The sequence below is a fragment of the Halichoerus grypus genome, chromosome 11, assembly GCF_964656455.1.
Source record: "Halichoerus grypus chromosome 11, mHalGry1.hap1.1, whole genome shotgun sequence".
NCBI classification, from domain to species: Eukaryota; Metazoa; Chordata; class Mammalia; order Carnivora; family Phocidae; genus Halichoerus; species Halichoerus grypus.
In genome coordinates, this window is record NC_135722.1 from 10,312,127 (window position 1) to 10,331,019 (window position 18,893).

The window sequence follows — 18,893 nt, forward strand, 5'->3', positions numbered from 1 at the left end:
AGTGGGGCCGAGAAGAGAGGGAAGCGGGCCGCTAAGCTCACAGGCATGTCTGGGTCCAGCTTCTCCGGGAGGGCAGGCCCTGTCTTCCTGTTCCTGTGTCCCCAGCATTTTTCATGGCACCGGGCCACGGGAGGTTTCCAGGTCCCCAACATTTCCACCTTGATGGATAGAGCTGCCCCCACCCAACACACACACACACACACACACACACACACACACACACACACAGAGGCTGGGCACTGTAAAAGCTCAAGGACTTGTCACTCTACGCCCTGATTTTATTCAGCAATTACTTTAATCTCAGGACACTCAGACCAGGACACTAGTAGCTGGCTCCGAGCCCTCGGCCTCTCTCTGGAGGCCACCTGGACGTGTCCGTGGCTCCGGGTGACACGCCGCATATTCATGTGCTCCTCAGGGAAGCTCCCAGCAATCCAAGCAGACAGATGGGCACGCAGGGCTTAGTGCAGCCTCTGGGCCCCTCCCGGCAGACATCTCTGTGCACATGTCTGCTCCCACGGGGCCTGGGGCCCGACTCTGAGTCTTTGGGGGAACTGGGCTAGGGCCATCTTTGTAAGCCATAGGAAGCTCAGAATAAGGATCTTCTGTCCAGGGACAGTCCCTGCAGAACAAAGCTGTGCCCTGGTGGGCTCCAGGGTCTCTAGAGGCAGGGCTGGCCGAGGCCCCAGCCCCTCGGTCGTGGGGGAGGGGCAGTCGTCCTGCTTGCTGTCAGCTGGCTGTTCCTAGGAAGGCTGGACTCTGTGCCCGGGTGCTCGCCAACCTGGGTCAGTGGGTGTGTCACCCCCAGCCCCAGAATCCACCTGTCAAAGCCACAGCAGCTCAGCAGCCCCTACACGTGGGCAGCACTTTCTGCTCTCTCAGTACCTCCGGGCCCTGAGCTGAGACTCAGGGAACCAAAGCACAGAAGGGGCCTGAGGAGGCATTCTGTTCAACCCCTCCTTGCAGCCTGCTGAAACGTGGCCCAGGCTGCTTGCCCATCCCTGAGCCCGAGAGCTCACTACCTCTCGGAGGCAGGGCCCTCCACCTTGGGGCTGTTTGGGGCTGAGGGAGGGCTGTGCCAGTAGGTTCTCTTTGAAGGATGGAGACTGAGCAGTGAGTGCAGGGCGAGGGCTTTCCCCGCATCTCTCCAGGGAAGGCCTGTCAGCCACCTGGGGGAGGATGTGGGAGGGCGGGGTGGGAGAGCAGTGGGCAGGGAGAGCAGGAGACCAGCAGAAGGGAGCCGCCTGGGGCCTCGCTGGGCCCAGCCTAGGCTGCTCCGATGTCATCATAGTCCTCGCTGTCAAGGGAATCAGGCTGCCGGGTGGGGGACCCTGTGTGGCGGGAGGCTCGGGTCAGCGGGAGGCTGGTCACCGCCCCTCCTGCTCCATGGGACACACCCCTCCCCTGTGATGCTGTGTGGGGTGCAGTGACCAGACTCCCTTCACGTCGTCTTGTTCACCACCATCGCCCTTGCTAGAATGTCAGCCCAGAAGGCAGAGACTCATCTGTGCGGTTTAGGGCTGTAGTCTCCATGCTTGCACAGGAAATGATGGGCGACTTGACTGCTGGCACCCCCCCTGCTACCACAGTCTCCCCCAAGGGGACATCGGCTACCTCTGCTTGAATGCCTCCACTAATGGGGAGCTCACTCCCTCTCAAGGCATTCTTTGGAACTTTCTCTGTCTCATCCGCATCCATTTTTCCCACCTCCTCACATTCTTGTTTGTTTAAAAAAATCCCTTTCCTTCTCTTCTTTTCCTCTTGGGCTAATGAATCCAATGGATCCAGAGTTCCCCCACTCATCCACCCCCTGCATCCTGTCCTTCCCCCCCTTCCAGGACCACCTCCCCTGCCACTGGCACCTGGACACTCAAACTGCTCCGTCGAGGGGGGCTGGGGCGGCGGCTGGAAGTTCTGGTACCACTCCCCGGATGAGGTGCTAGAGCTGTCATCGGCCGAGGGCCCTGCTGGAAACACCCAAAGCCAATCACTCTGCCTGGAGACAGCCAGCTCGAGAGATGCCAGAGCTGGGAGGCCCTCATGACTCACGAGAGTCAAGTTCCTGGCTTGACCATGAATGAGGAAATGAAGGCCCAGAGAGGGGTGGAGACTTGTCCCAGGTCACACAGCAAGTGGCCACAGAGCTGGGGCTAGTATCCCCAACTCAGCTTGGCTCAGGGCTTCCGGCTTTATGCTTCCCCCAGCCAGGTCGGCTGTAGGATGGGAGTCTGGGGCACACACGGAATCCTCCTGGGCCCCGCTTACCTGAAAAAGTACCTTGGGAGCCAGCCAGCTCCAAGTTCGGGGGCTGCTCCAAGAGGGGGCTCCTCTCTGTAGAAAACACCTGAGGGGTCCATGGAGGTAGCTTGCTTCTGGGGCTATTGCAGTAATCTTCCCCAGAGGAGGTGCTGGACCCACTGTTGTTCCTGGGGTGGTTCAGAGAGCCCAGGGAGGGGGCGTCCGCCGTGTAGTGCCCAGCGCTGACAGGTGGGATCTGGGAAGCATGCGTCTCTTCAAGTCCTGGCCCAGGAAAGGGGGTACAGTGAGGAAAGAAGCAGCAATGCACCAAGAGGGCTTTAAATGAGACTCAAGAAAGAACTAACTGCCAAGAGGAACTGTTCAAATCAGGAAGGACCTGTTGAGGGGGGTTGCTGCCCGCATTTCTCAGGGTGGGCTGAGTTGCTAAGTCTGGAGTCAGGGCTGATATCGTTATCACTGCCACCATGTGCCTCCCCAGCCTGACTCACCTTCTTCCAGGGGGAGCATCTGGAACCTGTTCTGCTGGACCTCCTCACCTTCCTCCAGGGGGGGCATCTGGAACCTGTTCTGCTGGGCCTCCTCATCCGTGACGCGGTGCCGCTGAGAATCTATAAGCAGAGCAGTGGTGAGGAGGGGTGCAGGTCCACCTCCTCGTCCCGGGAGCCCAGAGGAAGGGCCGCTGTGCCTTGGGACTTGGGAGGGTGCCCTGAGGCTGAACAGTGTGGGAGAACCACCCCAGGCGTACAGAGGGGCTTAGCATTTCCCATCAGATCCCAGGTGCTTGTCCTAGTCCAGCCAGACCCTGAGCCTCACTCTCTAACCAGTACGGGATCAGGCTGCTTCTGGCCAGAAGCCCTAGTGCCTTGCACCTCGCTGCTCCCCAGCCGCCCCTCCTTCTGCTTAAGGAAATGGGGCAGGTCCTGGGCTCTCTCCTTGCGCCCTGGAGGTTCTGGGGGATGGTGCCCCGTCTAGGAACCTTCTCAGAGAGGAAGCTGGAAGGTCTGGAATCCTTGCCTCGCAGGCTCTGGGGCACCTTCGCTTCGGAACTGGAGAGATGACGTGGATTTGTTGAGTCTTAAGGACTTGAGTGTCTGGGATCGTGGAGTCTGCTCTCTCGAACCTGGTACCACTGAATCTGAGTCACAAAATGTCTTAGGGTTTTGGACTCTCAGTCCTGCCTCTTACTGGCCTGGGTGCAGAACCTCAGGTTCTAGGGATGCCCCATCCCGGTGGCTCCCAAAGGCTGGTGTGTGGCATGGCAGAAGTGGAATCACCCGTCTCCCACCCCAGAGGCCTTGGTTCAGCAGGTGGGCACAGACGCCTAGCTGTCCCCCATATCCATTCTCCCCTCCTGGAGTAGGAGACCCTCTGGCCTTTATCTGGACACACAGCTGCTCAGGACAGAGGCTTCGTCTGCTGGCCTCTCTTGCAGCTGATGGGCTTAAGTTCTGGCCGGTGTGTGTGTGTGTGTGTGTGTGTGTGTGTGTGTGTGTGTGTGTGTGTGGCTGTGAGCGGGAGTGATGTGGGCGTCTCCGGCATCCTGCCTTTCAGGGTACCGCCTGCCCCACCTTCCCTTCCCCTCCTGCTGGCCAGGATGTGGGCATGGTAGTGAGCCAGGCTGGACCACGTGGACGAGGGCAACATCTTAGGGACTGCACAGCAGCAAGAAAGCAGCGTCTTGGGCCCCTGCCAACTACTTAGGACACCGTCATTTGGGGGCCTCGGTCACACACAGTCAAACGCTCATCCTAACTTACCTGGTGGGTCCTGGGGGGAGCTGGGGAGTGTTTGACAAGCTCCTAAGGGAGTCCACAATAGGTGTGGGATTCTCTGGCCTAACCTCCAGTCTTGTGTGGGCCCTGCCTTAAGCACTGTCGTCCCCCCTCCTATCCCCAGCAGGCAGGGAGGGGAGCTGGAAAAGCCGGCTAAGAGGTTCAAGCTGGGCTCGCCATGAAGGGAGAGGAAGGGGTGAGGTGGACGGGCAGGATGGGACACAGAGGGGGTGTGAGCGTGTGAGAAGCCATCCGAGCGTGTCTCTTGCCCGGACTTCCTTGTCTAACACACACACCTTTAGGTGAAGGTCGAGGGGCGGGTCTTAAGACCCCACGCGGCCAGAGACAAAGGTGGGAAAGAAGGAGGCTGGAGACATGGAGTTGTCTCTAGGGTCACAAAGCACTTTGAAAGCTTCAGGGCAGGACCATTTCCAGTCAGTCCAGTGGGTGTGCGGGGGTGATCAGGTGGAACCCACTGAAGCTCCCCAGCCACCGGGCCCTCTCCCTGGTTGGGTCAGGTGGGCCCCGGGGAGCCCAGGCCCAGGCACTCACTGTAGAAGGTGGTCAGGGCCACGGGAGGCTGGGCGCTGAAGTCATAGTGCTCATAGTCTGAGTCCGAGCTGGAGTCCGAGTCCTTGGGGAGTGGGGCCTGGACCTGGATGGGCAGCTTGGGAACTGGGGAGAGAGCAGAGTTGGGGCGTGGCCAGGTGGTGGGCAGAAAGGGAGCAGAGAGTGTGGAGGGTGGGGGCCAGAGACAGAGGGGCAGGGAGAGGACCAGGTAGCCCGTCTTGTACAAGACCATCCAGCCCGGGTTTTCCAAGCTCCCCCCACCCATTTCAAACATGGGGACCTAATAACATTTGTTTATTTCACAAACACAGAGCAGTCACCGCATGCCCGGCGCTGTTCGGACATTTAAATAAACGATCTCATTGGGATTCTCGTAGCAACTCTGTGAGGTAGGTGCATCCGTGTCCCCATTTTACAGCTGAAGGAACTAAGGCATAGGGAGGTCCTCACCTTGCCCAGAGAAGCAGGCAGTGTGGCTCTTAACCTCTAGCCCGTAATAGTCAGTGAGCAAATGCCTGGAGCCTAACCTGTGGGCTAGGTTCTGTATTCATATTCCTCCCTTGAACACATGGATTCTGTGCACCGGGAATATTTATATTACTTGGCTGAGATTTGTATTGATTTTCCTGTCATTGAATGCTTTCAAATAAGGGTGATTTAATACAGTCCCAATGCAATGTGATTAAGCTTGAGTTCCTTTACAAGACTTTCAAGGAGTATAAACCCATGTTGTAAAAGATGGATGACCGATTTCCATTTTTCTTTCATTCAGAAAATATTAAATAAAATTATGTTCCAGGAAAATCTTGATGGGGCTCTGCAGGAAGGCTGATGGAGCAGACCATTGGAAGAGGCCATATTACCCCAGACCTACCAACCAAGTAGCAGGGCAGAACTGTCCTCTGAGAAATGCGCTGAGCCTGTCTTATTCCAGAACTCCAAAGCCTAGCCTAGAATGACTACCCTGGAAGGTCATCTGCCCATCAGGGCCCAGATTGAGACATGACATGCTCAAGGTCCCACAGGCCCCAATGGACTCGCTGAGGTCTCCTTTCCAGTGGGGGCACTGCTTTGACCTAAGCAGTACTGACCCTCCAGAAAGGATACCCTTCCTGTCCTCCTCAGCCCTCCTCACCCCCAGGGTGGGTGACATCCTACCTTCTTTGGGAATGGTGATGGGAACATCTTGATAGCTATTGATCCCTTCTTGGATGGTGGTGAGTGGGTGCTGGTTGTTCACCGTCACAGGGAGGGCTGAGGGAGGGGAGGCAGAGATTCTACAAGTCATTTTTTGCTCTCTCCCAGTCTACTTGGTCCTATTCTCATTGAAACACCTTCCTCCTCAAACACACATGCGCGTACACATATAGTCTGGTCGGTCCTTCCATACACGGACCACTTCTGCTGGGCATGCTGGGAAAATCCTTCCCATCGGGAGGTGCCCCCCAGGGCCAGGGCTGGGTGGCCACTGCTGGATCACTGCCACTCCTGCTGGAGTCCCGCAAGGCCCACATCCCCCTGAGAGGGTCACGCCTCAGGCCTGCTTCTTTCCCTCTCTGAGCCTTTCCTGTGGCTCCCAGAACTCTGTACCTACCGTATTTTCCTTTAACTTTCAAGAGGATGAAGGCTATGAAGATGAGTAAGCCAAGGAGGAGAATCCCCAGAATGATGCACAAGATGAGGAGCATTAGTTCCCGTGATTTCCAGTCCTCCGTTTTCATGGTCACAGAAGACTCTAGAAGCAAGAACCCCACATCAAGGAGAAAGAGGAATGGACATAGACTTCTCCTGGCCCTTCTTGCCTCTCCAGCCTCTCTGCACTCACCCTCTTCCCTTTTGGACCTATCCTCCTCCCCTCTTCTTCTTTTCGAATTTACCCATTTGCTTTTAGGTGCCTTGTATTTAGTAGGTGCTCAAGAAACCCATATTGAATGAATAACTGACTGAAGGAAACTTTCCCCTGGCCACCAGCCCACAGGGATCTCTCTCTCTGCTCAACAATTATTGAGTGCCCACTGTGTGCCCACTAAGCCCTAGGGATACAAATATGACATCAGCATCACAGGCCTTGAGGGCGCTGTCTCGTGGAGAGATCCATACGCCGGCTCGATCCAATATTGTGCCATGCTTGCTGGGATGGAGGTATGGGCAGGCATGAGGCCCTACAAGGGGCACCTAATTCTCTGGGGCGGAAGACCAAGGCTGGCTTCCCAGAGAAGGTGACTTGGAGCCACCTCTGGGGGTGAATGGGCCATCGGAAGAGCAAGATCTCCTTTCTGTGCCCTGGATGCATCCTTCCTACCAGACATGCATTCCCTGAGGGTAGGGGTGAGGGCAGTGATTTTGGACCTCCCAGCCCTGCAGCCCTGGTATGGCTTACCGTCTTCTCTCTCGGCCCCACCCCTGCTTAAAAGAACCCAAAACCTGGATAGAGGCTGAAGTGGGGCAGGTGCTGGGAGCCCTTGTCCGAGGGGAGACGGGAACCACCTCCTGCTCAGTGTATAAGGTCCGGGGTGCGTAGGCCACAGGGCTGGATGAAGGGTAGTGACAGCTTTACAGGGGGCGGAGGGATGTGACCATCCTGATCCCCTGGCTGCGGATAGTGTCTGCTCCCCACCCCCAGAGATGACCCCTTCCCTGTTCTCATTTTCTTCCTTCCCCTCCATCTGCAAAGGGGGTGACTTGGACCAGCCTGGGAATTGGGCTTAGCAGCAGGAAGTGGGTGCAAGAGTGAGGCTGGGCTGTGGGGGGTGTGGGGAGACCAGTGAATTCGGGCCCAAAGGGACAGGGGCTGAGGGCCGGGTTGTTGGGCCAAGGGCTAGAGTGTGGTCCTGGGAGGTGGGGTCCCGGCCCTGACCTCAGAGAGAGAGAGAGCGTGCGAGTGGGTGTCTGGGGTCCTGGCTTGAGCTCACCAGCATTTCATTCCCAGCCTTTCATTCCCTCTCCGTGCCCTCCATGCCCTCATCCACGGCCAGGTTCTCTGTCAGGACTTGGTGCCCCTCCACTCCATCCCCAAGCCCCTGCCCACCCTCCTCTGGTGGAAGCAGGGGACGGCCTAGAGCCCGTGAACCTGGACCAGCCCCTGTGGCTATCCTGGGGTTGCCAAGGGGCTCCACGCCTGGACTCAATAATCACAAGAATAACTAACACTCAGACACTGCTCACTGTGGACTCTGCCCTGTTCCAAGGGCTTTGGAAAAATTAACTCACTGGAGACTCACAGCAGCGCTAGGAGAAAGTTACCATGATTATCTCCCCCATTTTACAGCCAAGGGGTCTGAGGCTCAGAGAGGTTCAGACTCGCCCACCATTCACAGCTGGTGGGAGGCACAGCTGGGATCTGAGCCTCGGGAGTCTTCCTGGAGTCAGCCAAACGATCCATAGCTGGCAGGCAGACCAGCACTAAGGAGACCTCCCCCCATGGGGACGCCGGAAGGCTTACAGGGCCGGGAAAGAGTGTTGGTAGAGCTCTGGGACAGTGCCCAGGGTGTGAGAAACACACTGTCACCCTTGGCACACGTACCACCGGCCGGAGGCCTACCGGACCAGCGCGGGCTCTCTCTAGCTCTATCTTCCTGCCCGACAGGAGCTGACGGGAGAGTGGGCTCCTGTCCATGAAGTACCAGGATTCGGGGAGCTGGGGAGCTGACATGGCAGGGAGGGGAGGGGAGAGGAGCAAAAGCACCCCCAGAACAGAGCGGTGGGGCGGGGTGGGGGTGGAGGGAGAGGCAAGTGCATTGTCTGGAGGTGGGGGATGGGGGATGACCCATCAGGCCCCTCCCAGGTGCACACACGCGTTCTCGCAGGTATGCACCTGCGCACGTGCACCCACCTCTCTGAGAAACCGTGAAGCAAGTGACACTCACCTACGGTGACCGGCTGAACACTTGCAGGGACTTCAGGAGTGGACAGATTGAGCAGACTCCGGGAGCCTGTCAGAAAACACCGTTCATGCCCTCAACACATTACTGAGCACCTACTGTGCGCCAGTCCTTGGGTTAGACACTGAACCAGACAGACAAGTCACCTGTAGTGAGGGGCGTGGTCCCAAGGGAAGTGGGGGCCGGGGCATATGGTTAAGGAAACCTGCCTTTTCCACCCCCCACAATAAGGAAGATCTCATGGATCTTCTTTGGTTAGAATAAGAAGCTAATAAAAAGAAGTATCTCTTCTTTCTGTAAAAATCTGCTACAGACCACAGATCCCTTTCTCTGTTAAGTCTTGGGTTCACTCTGGGCGCCTGGGTGGCTCAGTCGTTAAGTGTCTGCCTTCGGCCCAGGTCATGATCCCAGGGTCTTGGGATCGAGCCCCACACTGGGCTCCCTGCTCAGCGGGAAGCCTGCTTCTCCCTCTCCTACTCCCCCTGCTTGTGCTCTCTCTCTTTCTCTCTCTCTGTCAAATAAATAAATAAAATCTTAAAAAAAAAAAAAAGTCTTGGGTTCACTCTTCATATTGGCCTTGGGAGCTGGGAAGCTGACATGATGATCATTATCATAATCATTTGACAGGTAAGGGATGGAGCTTACAAAGCCCCTTGGTGGGTATTACCTGATTTCCCAGCTACCCTGTGAAGTGGTTAGGATCAGCATCCACATATTCGTGGAACTGAAGCCTCCCAGTGGGTGAGCCCCAGAGCTGGAGTTCATTGCCAGGTGCCTGAACTCCATAGGGATATTAATACCATGTTTCTTTGGGTCTAATGCTCTGGCTTTTTCACAATTTAACTCCTCTGAAATTGGGGTGATGGCATCAATTGCTACAATTGATGACATGTTGTGAGCTTATTTTGGCAGCAGTTTTGTCCTTTATGGGACATAAAATAATAATAGGGTGACATCTCGATGCCACCTGAGATTTGGTGAAATATGGCAGAATCCAATTCATAGCATGGACATGAGGCTTAGCTGAAAAAAAGAGGTATCAGGTGCTCCCCAGTGCCTGCCACATGATCGGGGCTCCAGACCCTGTCTCCCAATATTATTTCGCTATGACCACCTATGATCACCAGCCCTGGGATGGCAGCTGGTTTCATCTCCTGAGCCAATTCCAGTCAACAGGGATCCCTGCTTAGCATATAATAAGGCCTTAGTACATATGTGGGGGCTGAGTCGAGGCTCTATGGGCAAGAATGTCCTGATTAATTAGCCCTGGCTTCCGGACATGGTAAGTGACTCTAATGTCAGCAATTGTCATCCCTGACCTAGTCCAAGTTCTTAGGCTTCGGATTCAGGTGGAATTCCTGGTGCAAATCTGGGGGAGAGGGTGAGGTAGGGGTGGGGAGGAGGGATACCTGAGCAGAGGACTTGGGCTGCGCTCGACTGGCTGCAGAGGTTGGAGTTGTTGAACCGCCAGGCGCAGTCGGAGAGGGTGGGCTCCTTTCCTGTGCACGAGTAGTACATTCTGCCCGGCAGGGAGTGGGGCAGCCCGCCCGGTATTCTGACCATGGTCCCACAGCCCAAGGCCTGGCAGAGCACATGGGCCTCCGGTGCGTACCACTCACTGTTACACACTGTGCTCCAGACCCCACGGAAATGGACCTCCACCTGCCCCTCGCAGGGGTCACGGCCCCCAGTCAGGCGCCAGGACTGGTGCTCTGCAGGGGAGAGGTGGGGCGCGGGGGCAGAGTCAGATCAGGATCCTTTGGGCTGAAACCCCCACCAGACCAGACTCATGAATGCAAACACCCTACGGCCAATCGGTCTCCAGATCCTGTGCGCTTTCCCTCCTATGTCTGCATCCCCCTCTCATCTGCTTCATCTGCTCCGGCTGGCACTGCATGCCTGCTACTCAAAGTGTGGTCCGCGGACCTGCAGCATCAGCTTGGCATGGAATCTTGTTAGAAATGCAGAATCTCAAGCTCTGCCCGGACCTACTGAATCAGAATCTATCTTTATCGAGACCCCCCCCCCCCCGCCTCCCCCCCCCCCCCCCCCCCCCCCCCCCCGCCATTCCTGTGCACATTAAAGAGAAGCCCTGGCTGGACCAGAACTTCATGGCCTCCTCCAGACTGCTGACAGCCTCCTCAGGGGCCTCCCCGCCTCTGTCTCTCCTTGCTGCTCTGAACCAGGTGACCAACTCACACTGGGGAAGAGTCTCCCCTCTAATGTGGTTTCCTCCAGGAGGTGGGCAGGCTTGTCCTTCCTCCTCTGGATTGCCCGCTACCACTAAACTCCTTTCCTAGGGCATTTATCACTCTCTCCCCCAGATGGCGCTTGCCTGGGTCTTACCTTCCCTGGTGGACTTGACCTCGCACCAGCCGGGGCCATCCCTCCCCGCACCCGGCCATGGTAAGGACTGGTGGCTGACCGGTTCCACCACCGCCTGCTGACCTGAGCACACCACGCCGGCGTCCTCCTTGTGGCCGCAGTACCCGTCTCCTGGCAGCCCCGGGCAGTCCCACAGGTAGGTCTCGTCCCCTGAGCAGTTCACCTGGTCCCGGTGGATGGGTCCTTGGCCAGGGGCGAAGTGCAAGCCGGGCAGGGCCTGAACCGCCCAGCCGCAGTTCAGTTGCCGGCACACCACGTGCGAATCCTCCAGGTCCCACGTGTCGTCGCACACCGAACCCCACCGGCCGTGCTCTAGCATCTCCACGCGGCCTGCGCACCGACTGCTGCTGCCCACCAACCGCACGGCGCGGTTCTCTGGGGAAGGAGGGGAAAGCGTTGGTGGGTGCTCGAGGAACGCAGGGCTGGGAGGGTGGTGGGGGCTCCGGGTCCAATGAGAGGAGCTGGTAATTCGGTGGGCAGGATTGGGGAACCCTGTTAGGACTGGGGCCCTAGTGAGCAGATGTGGGGGACTCATCAGGACTAGGGACCTGAAGGCGGGGCGGGATACCTGGGGGGGGGAAGGGCGGGCTATGGAGCCGGTGGGAGGGGCTAGTAACCTGGTGGGCGGGCCAGGGGAAGCCTCAGGGCTGGGAGGTGGGGGGAGAGGGGCAGACTGGTGGGTGGGGCTAGAGATCTGGTGGGCGGGGCCTGAAGAGCAGGTGGGGGTTGGAAAGTGACAATGCTAAGGGACACTGGGGAACCTGGCATATTTATGTACATGGGGGGGTTAGGGGCAGAGATAGAGGTCTTAAGCGAGAGAAGGCACGGGACCCGTAAGTAAGGGCCGGAGACCCAGTTAGGATTGGGGACCCAAGTGGTCAAACTGGAGATCTAGTAGGGGGAGAGGTGTGGGGGCCAGAACAGAGGACGTGCTCAGAGCTGGAAATGAGGCAGTGCTGCAGTCCTCCAACGTGGGAACCAGCTGTGTTTGCGATGGGGGTGGGGTGGAGGGCGGGGGGAAGTCTGGAGGGTAAGGCTTGGGTCCGGTGGCGAGGACTGGGGACAGGAGTGAGGGGCAATGGCTGAAAGCCTGAGGTTAGGGCAGGCAGGGCGCAGGGGGTGGTCTGCTCGTACCTGCACAGGTGACCTTGGCCGGCCTCCCGTTGGTGTCGCACGCGTGCTCCACCACTTTGCAGAGCTGCCACTCGGCACTTCTGCACAGGACGGCGGGCGCCAGGGCCAGCGTGGCGTTGGTGGCCTCGCTGGTGTTCCCGGCGCCGGGCCCAGGCGTCAGCTCCAGGGACGGCAAGGTGAGCTGGGTGGCTTCCCAGGTCCCGCCGCAGCCCAGCGCACCACACACGGCCTCGGAGGCCAGGCTGTCCCAGAGCGCCCCACAGGCCGGCTCCCAGGACAGCCCGAGCCAGACCTCCACCGCCCCACTGCAGCGGCTGCTCCCGTTCACCAGACGGACCCCCAGCCGCTGTCCTGGAAGAGCCAGATGCCCGCTGAGGCCTCCACCCACCAGGGCGGCAGGTCTCAGGGATGGGGGTGGGGATGAGGGCTGCCAGGGGCTCCACCGGGTTATCTTGGACAATATCCCACTGGGCCCTGGGCCTCAGCCTTCCAATCTGCAAAATGGGGCTGGGCTGGTTCATCCCCGAGGCCCCTTTGAGGCCTGACTCTCCCTAGCGTCCAGAGAAGGGGGTTGAGGGTGACTGTAGAGGTTAGGGTGCCTTCATTAGGTGTGGGGTGACAGAGAACCAGGGGTCCAGTCCCCACAAACCTCCCTCTCTTGCCCCTATCTCCAGGGTACCCTTGCATGAAAGAACAGCAGAGTTCTGGGTTCGGGGGCCCTCCTTGGTACTCGGGTGCCACGCTTCCCCCTCCTAGGCCCCTCTGCTGTTCTGGAGGGTGCCACCATGACCTTGAAGCCCTGGGGGATGGATACAGGGTTGGTGATGGGGTTGAAGCCAGGCTGCTTGGGACGGTGGTTCTCCCTTCCCCAGACACCCTCCTTGGGGAGCCACCTGCCCATTTTTGCCTGGGACCGCACCCCCAGGGTGGCACACAGCTTTGCACAGAGGAGCTGCTTAATAAATCCCTGTTGAGTTAATCAAGAACCCACTTGATGGAACCCCACCACCCCCACGAAGAGTCCTTTAGTTCGTTCTCAACAAATCCCATTAAAATGCTCACTGAACATTTTGCCCACACGTACGTGACATTTGATCAGTGGCCTTTCGAAGATGGTAGTTCTAAGCTCTCAGAGTGGATGGAATGGTGGCCCTTCGGGCATTGAGCCAGGAAGAAGTGTTGTCTGAAGTTAGGGAGCCTCCCTGACACCCTAAAAGTCCGTTTTCCTTCCCCATCACCCGGGACACCGCCTACCTGGTGTCAGAAAGCAGGCTGTGGGCCCCCAGAGGGATTCTTTCCTCACCTGGCTCCAAGGGCAGGCTCTCTGCACTGCTGGTGTTGGGCTGGTCAGATGGAGTTAGAGCCGGGTGACCTGGAATCAACCAGCAGCAGCCGGTGGGTGAGCGAGCTCAGAGGTAGAGGCCCAGAGGTGCCTTGAAAGTCAGGGACCACTTTCTGGAGCTGGGGCTACATGGGGACTTTGAAACACCACGGTCCTGGGCCTTGGGCAGAGTTGCCTCATTGAGGGTAGGGAAATTCTCAAGCTCTGTTGCTGCAACATCTGCTTCGTCTTTGAATTGTAGAAACGCACTCAGAAATCAGAGTAGAGCAGGGAGGAACAACTGTGGGCTTTGGGGCCAGACCTACTACTGGCTCAGTGACTGTGGATGAGTTACCAGCCTCTCTTGGCCAGAGTCCCAATTTATTGGCCACAGCACCTAGGGGTTGTGTTGTGCTAAGAGGAGTCAATGTCTGTACCATACTTGACATACAGAAAAAGCTCAAAAATGGGCTTTTTGTTATTGTTAGGAAAAACATTTTCGTTTGGAAAATCTGTTTGAGAAATTCATACCGGAGGCGCCTGGGTGGCTCAGATGGTTAAGCGTCTGCCTTCGGTTCGGGTCATGATCCCAGGGTCCTGGGATCGAGCCCCGCATTGGGCTCTCTGCTCTTCTCCCTCACACTCTCCCTCTGTGCTTTCTCTCTCAAATAAATAAATAAAATCTTAAAAGAAACAAAAAAAGAAATTCATACCAGACTTTAGGGCGATTGGTGCATTGTGGGGTGGGACCATCCAACTGTAAAGCGCTTTCAGATACTGAAAAACTCCCATTTGCCGAGGGCTGGACATAGGTCAGCACTTATTATTCACATGCATTATTCCTTTTCCCTTCAACCATGCCGGGAGGTAGATACGAACATTCACTTTTTACAAACTTGGAAAGCGGGGCCCAAAGATAGAAATCCATCTCCTGTGCCAGGTGATGCCCCTTCATCCCTCCAGAGCCGCTGTCTGCTCTGCCCTGATGGGCTGATTTGTTTGGACTAAATCAGCAACTTCCTGGGGCCTTCAGCTTCTGCCTGGCTCAGCCAATAGGGAGCCACAGCAGACATAGGAGGGAGGGAGGAGAGTGGAGAGGTGGTGCTTATTCTCCTTTTCTGTGAGCTCCCCCACCTGAAGGTGATCCCTCCTCTCCTTGACTCTCTCCTCTGGTCTCACTGACCACTCCCTGCCCTTGCCTCCTTGGGCTCCGGGGTGGCAACAGCTCCTCGGCTTCCAGGTCTTGCTTACCTTGCCCTTTGTAAATAAGCCCCTTCAACCGCTCCTGTTTTGATAGTGCCACCCATTTCCTGTTGGGTCCCTGACTGACCCATGGCCCGAGGCCACCCAGCTCAGCAAGAAGCAGGACCTGGATTTGAACTGTCTGCGCGGAATCAGCTCCTTGCCGGGCGGGAATATTCCTGCTGGCAGAAGCACAAAGGGAGGGCTGAGGCGGAGACCGTGGTGCTCCCAGAGGAGCTCCGCTGCACTCAGGGTCTCATACTTAGGCTGGGCCATTGCTGTCTGGAAGAAGGACGTGTGCTCGCTGACGGGCTGGCATAGATAAGAGGCAGTGAGCGTCCTCCATCTCTTTTTTCGCTGTGGTGCCGGGATTTGAGGCCCTGATGCAACTGCAAGATGGAGGCGGATGCTGACCCCGCTAGAATTTTGTGTAAGAAGTGAACCCGTATTCTGGTTCAGATCCAGGTGCCCCCTCCCAAAATAAAACAAACCAAAAAAACCCCCACAAAACCAAAAAAAAAAAAAAAACCCCAAAAGCCCCCAAACCAGAAAGTGAACCTTTATTGGGTTAAACCATGAAGATTTCAGCCTGCGCTTGTTCCCGGAGCCCAGCCTGGCCTGGCCTGACTGCTAGGAGCTATAGACTCACACGCTGCTGCATGGTCTCAGCCTCCCCTGAGCAGGAACTGTGGACTCACACCCAGATGAGCACGCGCGCACGCGCACGCCCCCCCTCATGCCTGCAGACACGGCTCTCCTACAAGCATCCATCTGGGCCACTCCATCACTCAGACAGAAAGTCATCAGGCCTAGAATTGCCTGTCCTCACCAACTCCCTGGTTGGCTGCCCAGCCTGACCCCCCGGCGGGGACTGAGAATTCAGAGCACAGACTCCATGGCTAATGTCATATTCAGAACGAGAATTCAGAGGCCCACAAAGTAGGGTGGCAGAATCCTGGTTCCCACAGCAACGGCCCCAGTGTCCCAGGGTAGTTTTCAGTGCGTGGGCTGGGGCACGGGGGAGCCCGGGGTGCTGGCCGCAGTATGTGTGTGTGTTTGTGGTGGGCGTGTGAGCGTGTGGCCGTGACCATTGGTGTGTGAGTGTCTTTGTGTGTATTCGTGTGTGCAACCATGTGTGTGTATGTGGAGGGCTCTCCGGGTCTGGGAAACCACTTTCTCATGTGTGAAAGAACACACGCTTTCTGCTAGACCAGAAAACCCTGGAGGGCAGGGCCCAAGGCTGAACCAGCCCTGTGTCCCCCAGGGTGCCCACCTCAGTGGTTATTGACTGACTGACTGATGGAAGAGGGAGCAGGAACGGCCAGCTACAAACCCAGCTCTCACCAACGCAGTTTGTTCACACTCAAGGGTTTGTTTTCTGGCTCACAGGCATTTTCGTGTCCCCTATCCCAAGAAGGGATCCTGGCTATTGTTCTCTGTGACCTGTGCCTATCGGAACAAAAGCAGAATGTACCTCCCCCCCTCCTTCCATCCGGGCCTCTGTTCACCGAGGGCCCAAGTAGGATGGGTGCTTCCCCAGCAGTGTTACTGCCTTTGCCTGCTCCCATGCTTCACAATTTTCTTTGATTTTCTTTATTGATTCACATTTTGCTGCAGTAAAATTATTTGAAAAGGAACTTTACCTTTTCCTGGGGATTTGCTTTACAGCATTAAGATATGAGAATATCTTAGAATCAATTGCAGGGGTGCCTGGGTGGCTCAGTCGGTTAAGTGTCAAACGCTTGATTTCGGCTCAGGTCATGATCTCAGGGTCATGAGATCGAGCCCCATGTCGGGCTCCGCACTCAGCCCAGAGTCTACTTGAGATTTTCTCTCCTCCCTCTGCCCCTCCCTGCCAAATAAATAAAATCTTTTTTTAAAAAAGTGTTCATTGCAGTTTCTTGGATAATTAAGCACTGGAAACAGAGTGAGTGCTCATTCATTGGGGAAAATGAATGAATTATGGTCCATTTACAGCATGTCATCTTATGCAGCCTTTATAAAGAGTGAACTGGACTCACACCAATTGGAAGGATTTCCATGCTATGTTGAGGAACGGAGCAAGATACAGGGAAGAAAATGTAATATGCTACAACTTTTGTAAAGCATTGGCCAAAAAACCCAACCGAGCCACCAGGCGCCCCTAAATATTTTTCTTACCACGTGGCTCAGTGTTATTCAATACTAAGTTCATCTACTAAGTTCGGTTATCCTGTGTGCCCCAGAAAATCATCTTGAGTTGTGCCCCCCATTCTGCAAAGGATAAGGGATGGAGGAGAGGGTGTCTGAGTGGGAAAAGAAAAAGCTTTCCTCCAGCCCAGGGAGACAGCAGCTTTTCAGGCTAGCCCCAAGCAGAACGGGACAGGACCTCGGACAGGGTAGCCTAGACAAGATGCCAAGGGGACATGAAACGAAGGTGACTGAGGACAGGGAAAATGAAATCACCTTGCCTGGAGCCTGAGAAAATGGGACACTCGTCCTCTTGTGTCACCCAGGCCCGTGGGATTCCTGGAAGCTTCGAGAGCTGGGGGACATGGCAAGGGAGGAGGTATCGACACCGAAGGAGAGGCCGAGGCCCCCGCTGGCTGGCCTGGTGTCAGAGCAAGCCTGGCGGGGAAGCTGTCAGGTCCCATCAGAAGCTCAGCAGAACACCGTCCTGGGCACCCGTACGCCGCACCCAGCACAGCCATCCAGGCTTGAGAGAAGCACCTGCTGCCCCCGGCTCCAACAGACGTGCTCAGGATGCATAGGCATGTAGTAAATGCTTGCCGAGTGGCTGATGGGGGAGAGATGCTGCTGGGGTGCGGTTGGGGGGCAAGGCAGGGTGGACAGGGCAGACTTCCAGCCATGTGGAGGGAGGACCCCACAGAGAGAACCAGCGTGCACACTGTTTTCTTTTTAACATCCGTGTGAAGTGTCGCGAGCCCATATGTCAATAGCCTTAAGAACAGCAACAACAACAAACAAAGTCCGTCTGATCCAATATTTTCACTTCTGGGAACCTATCCTACAGAAATAACCTGGACTACCCCATAGAGATTAGAGTCCACATGTCAGAACTGGAACATTCCTTTCTCCAGCTGGGCCCCTTTCGAACTGTGTGACTCAGGCAGATCATTTAACTTCTCCTAGCCTCGGGCACTTGCTCGGCAAACTGGGAACAATAGGAACCCCGTTGCAGCTCATCATGAGCACAAAATGAGAGGACTCTTCTTGCAGCCAGAACTTAGAGTCGCTGCATGGTAGATGGTCTTCCCTATGTCATTTCTCATAGTAAAAACATGAAACGCCCCCCAAGCTTCAGACAATGGAATTGTCTAAAAGCAAGTGGGGGATTGGTTAGGAAGATCCACATTAAAAATGTTCGCAAAAAATATTCACAAAGAGGGGCACCTGGGTGGCTCAATCAGTTAAGCGTCTGCCTTCGGCTCAGGTCATGATCCCAGGGACCTGGGATGGAGCCCTGCATCAGGCTCCCTGCTCAGCGGGAGCCTGCTTCTCCCTCTCCCTCTGCCCCTCCCCTGATTGTGCACTCTGTCTCTGACAAATAAATAAAATCTTTAAAAAATATATTCACAAAGAGTTTTTAATGATGTGGGGAAAGCTATAGATATGGTTGTGCTCTCCCCTCCAGCCCCCGCCCCCACGCAGTCTGGTTTCAAGCTTCTGAAGGTCTCCTAGGACCCAGAAGGAGCCCAAGTTCAGTCCCCCATTCTGTCCTCTCCTCGAACCCTGGGACCTTTTTCCTCTGTGGCCCTGGCCACATACAATTACAGTGCTTTCGGTGATGAGCTGTTGACTCCCATCAGTCCCGCTGGATTCTCAGGGTCATAGGGACAGGGACTGTTTCTGTTTTGTTCACTCCCATATCCCTGGAACCTGGCACAGTGCCTTGCCCAGAAGAGATGCTAAAAGGATATAAATAAATGAAATTCGATCCCTACTACAGAAAAAAAAAAGCATAGGAAAAATATAAACACTAGCAAGAAATATACCCATACAGTGAATTTTGTTTTCTCTCTCCTTTTGTTGCTCTAAATTTGTTTTTTTTTAAAGATTTTATTTATTTATTTGACAGAGAGAGAGATAGCGAGAGCAGGAACACAAGCAGGGGGAGCGGGAGAGGGAGAAGCAGGCTTCCTGCCGAGCAGGGAGCCCGATGTGGGGCTCGATCCCAGGACCCTGGGATCATGACCTGAGCTGAAGGCAGATGCTTAACGACTGTTGTTGCTCTAAATTTTTAACATCTTCTACAACAAAATAAAAATCAAAGGTCTCCAAGGAAACAAACAAGCCTTTTTTTCCTGGGGGAACACGTGGCTAGCTCGC

General features: G+C 56.0%; 1 protein-coding gene across 9 annotated transcripts in view; it reads right to left on the minus strand.

The window, feature by feature from the left end:
• Nucleotides 1–276: 276 nt before the first annotated feature.
• The window catches only part of CD6 (CD6 molecule), a 42,052-nt gene continuing 23,435 nt past the window's right edge, over nt 277–18,893 (minus strand). The window contains exons 1-13 of one of the 9 annotated variants that reach the window (XM_078057929.1): nt 13,854–15,081; nt 13,305–13,373; nt 12,002–12,352; nt 10,931–11,242; nt 9,892–10,194; nt 8,468–8,533; nt 6,196–6,336; nt 5,760–5,855; nt 4,584–4,706; nt 2,796–2,867; nt 2,266–2,520; nt 1,863–1,967; nt 277–1,331 (exon numbers count right to left, since the gene is read on the minus strand). In XM_078057929.1, coding sequence (XP_077914055.1) covers nt 1,267–1,331; nt 1,863–1,967; nt 2,266–2,520; nt 2,796–2,867; nt 4,584–4,706; nt 5,760–5,855; nt 6,196–6,336; nt 8,468–8,533; nt 9,892–10,194; nt 10,931–11,242; nt 12,002–12,352; nt 13,305–13,373; nt 13,854–13,938 — 2,043 coding nt within the window. In that variant the 5' untranslated portion in view covers nt 13,939–15,081 and the 3' untranslated portion in view covers nt 277–1,266. Of the gene's footprint in view, nt 1,332–1,862; nt 1,968–2,265; nt 2,521–2,747; nt 2,868–4,583; nt 4,707–5,759; nt 5,856–6,195; nt 6,337–8,467; nt 8,534–9,891; nt 10,195–10,930; nt 11,243–12,001; nt 12,353–13,304; nt 13,374–13,853; nt 15,115–18,893 lie in introns of those variants that run through there. The other 8 variants (XM_078057930.1, XM_078057927.1, XM_078057928.1 and 5 more) reach the window with 8 other exon arrangements.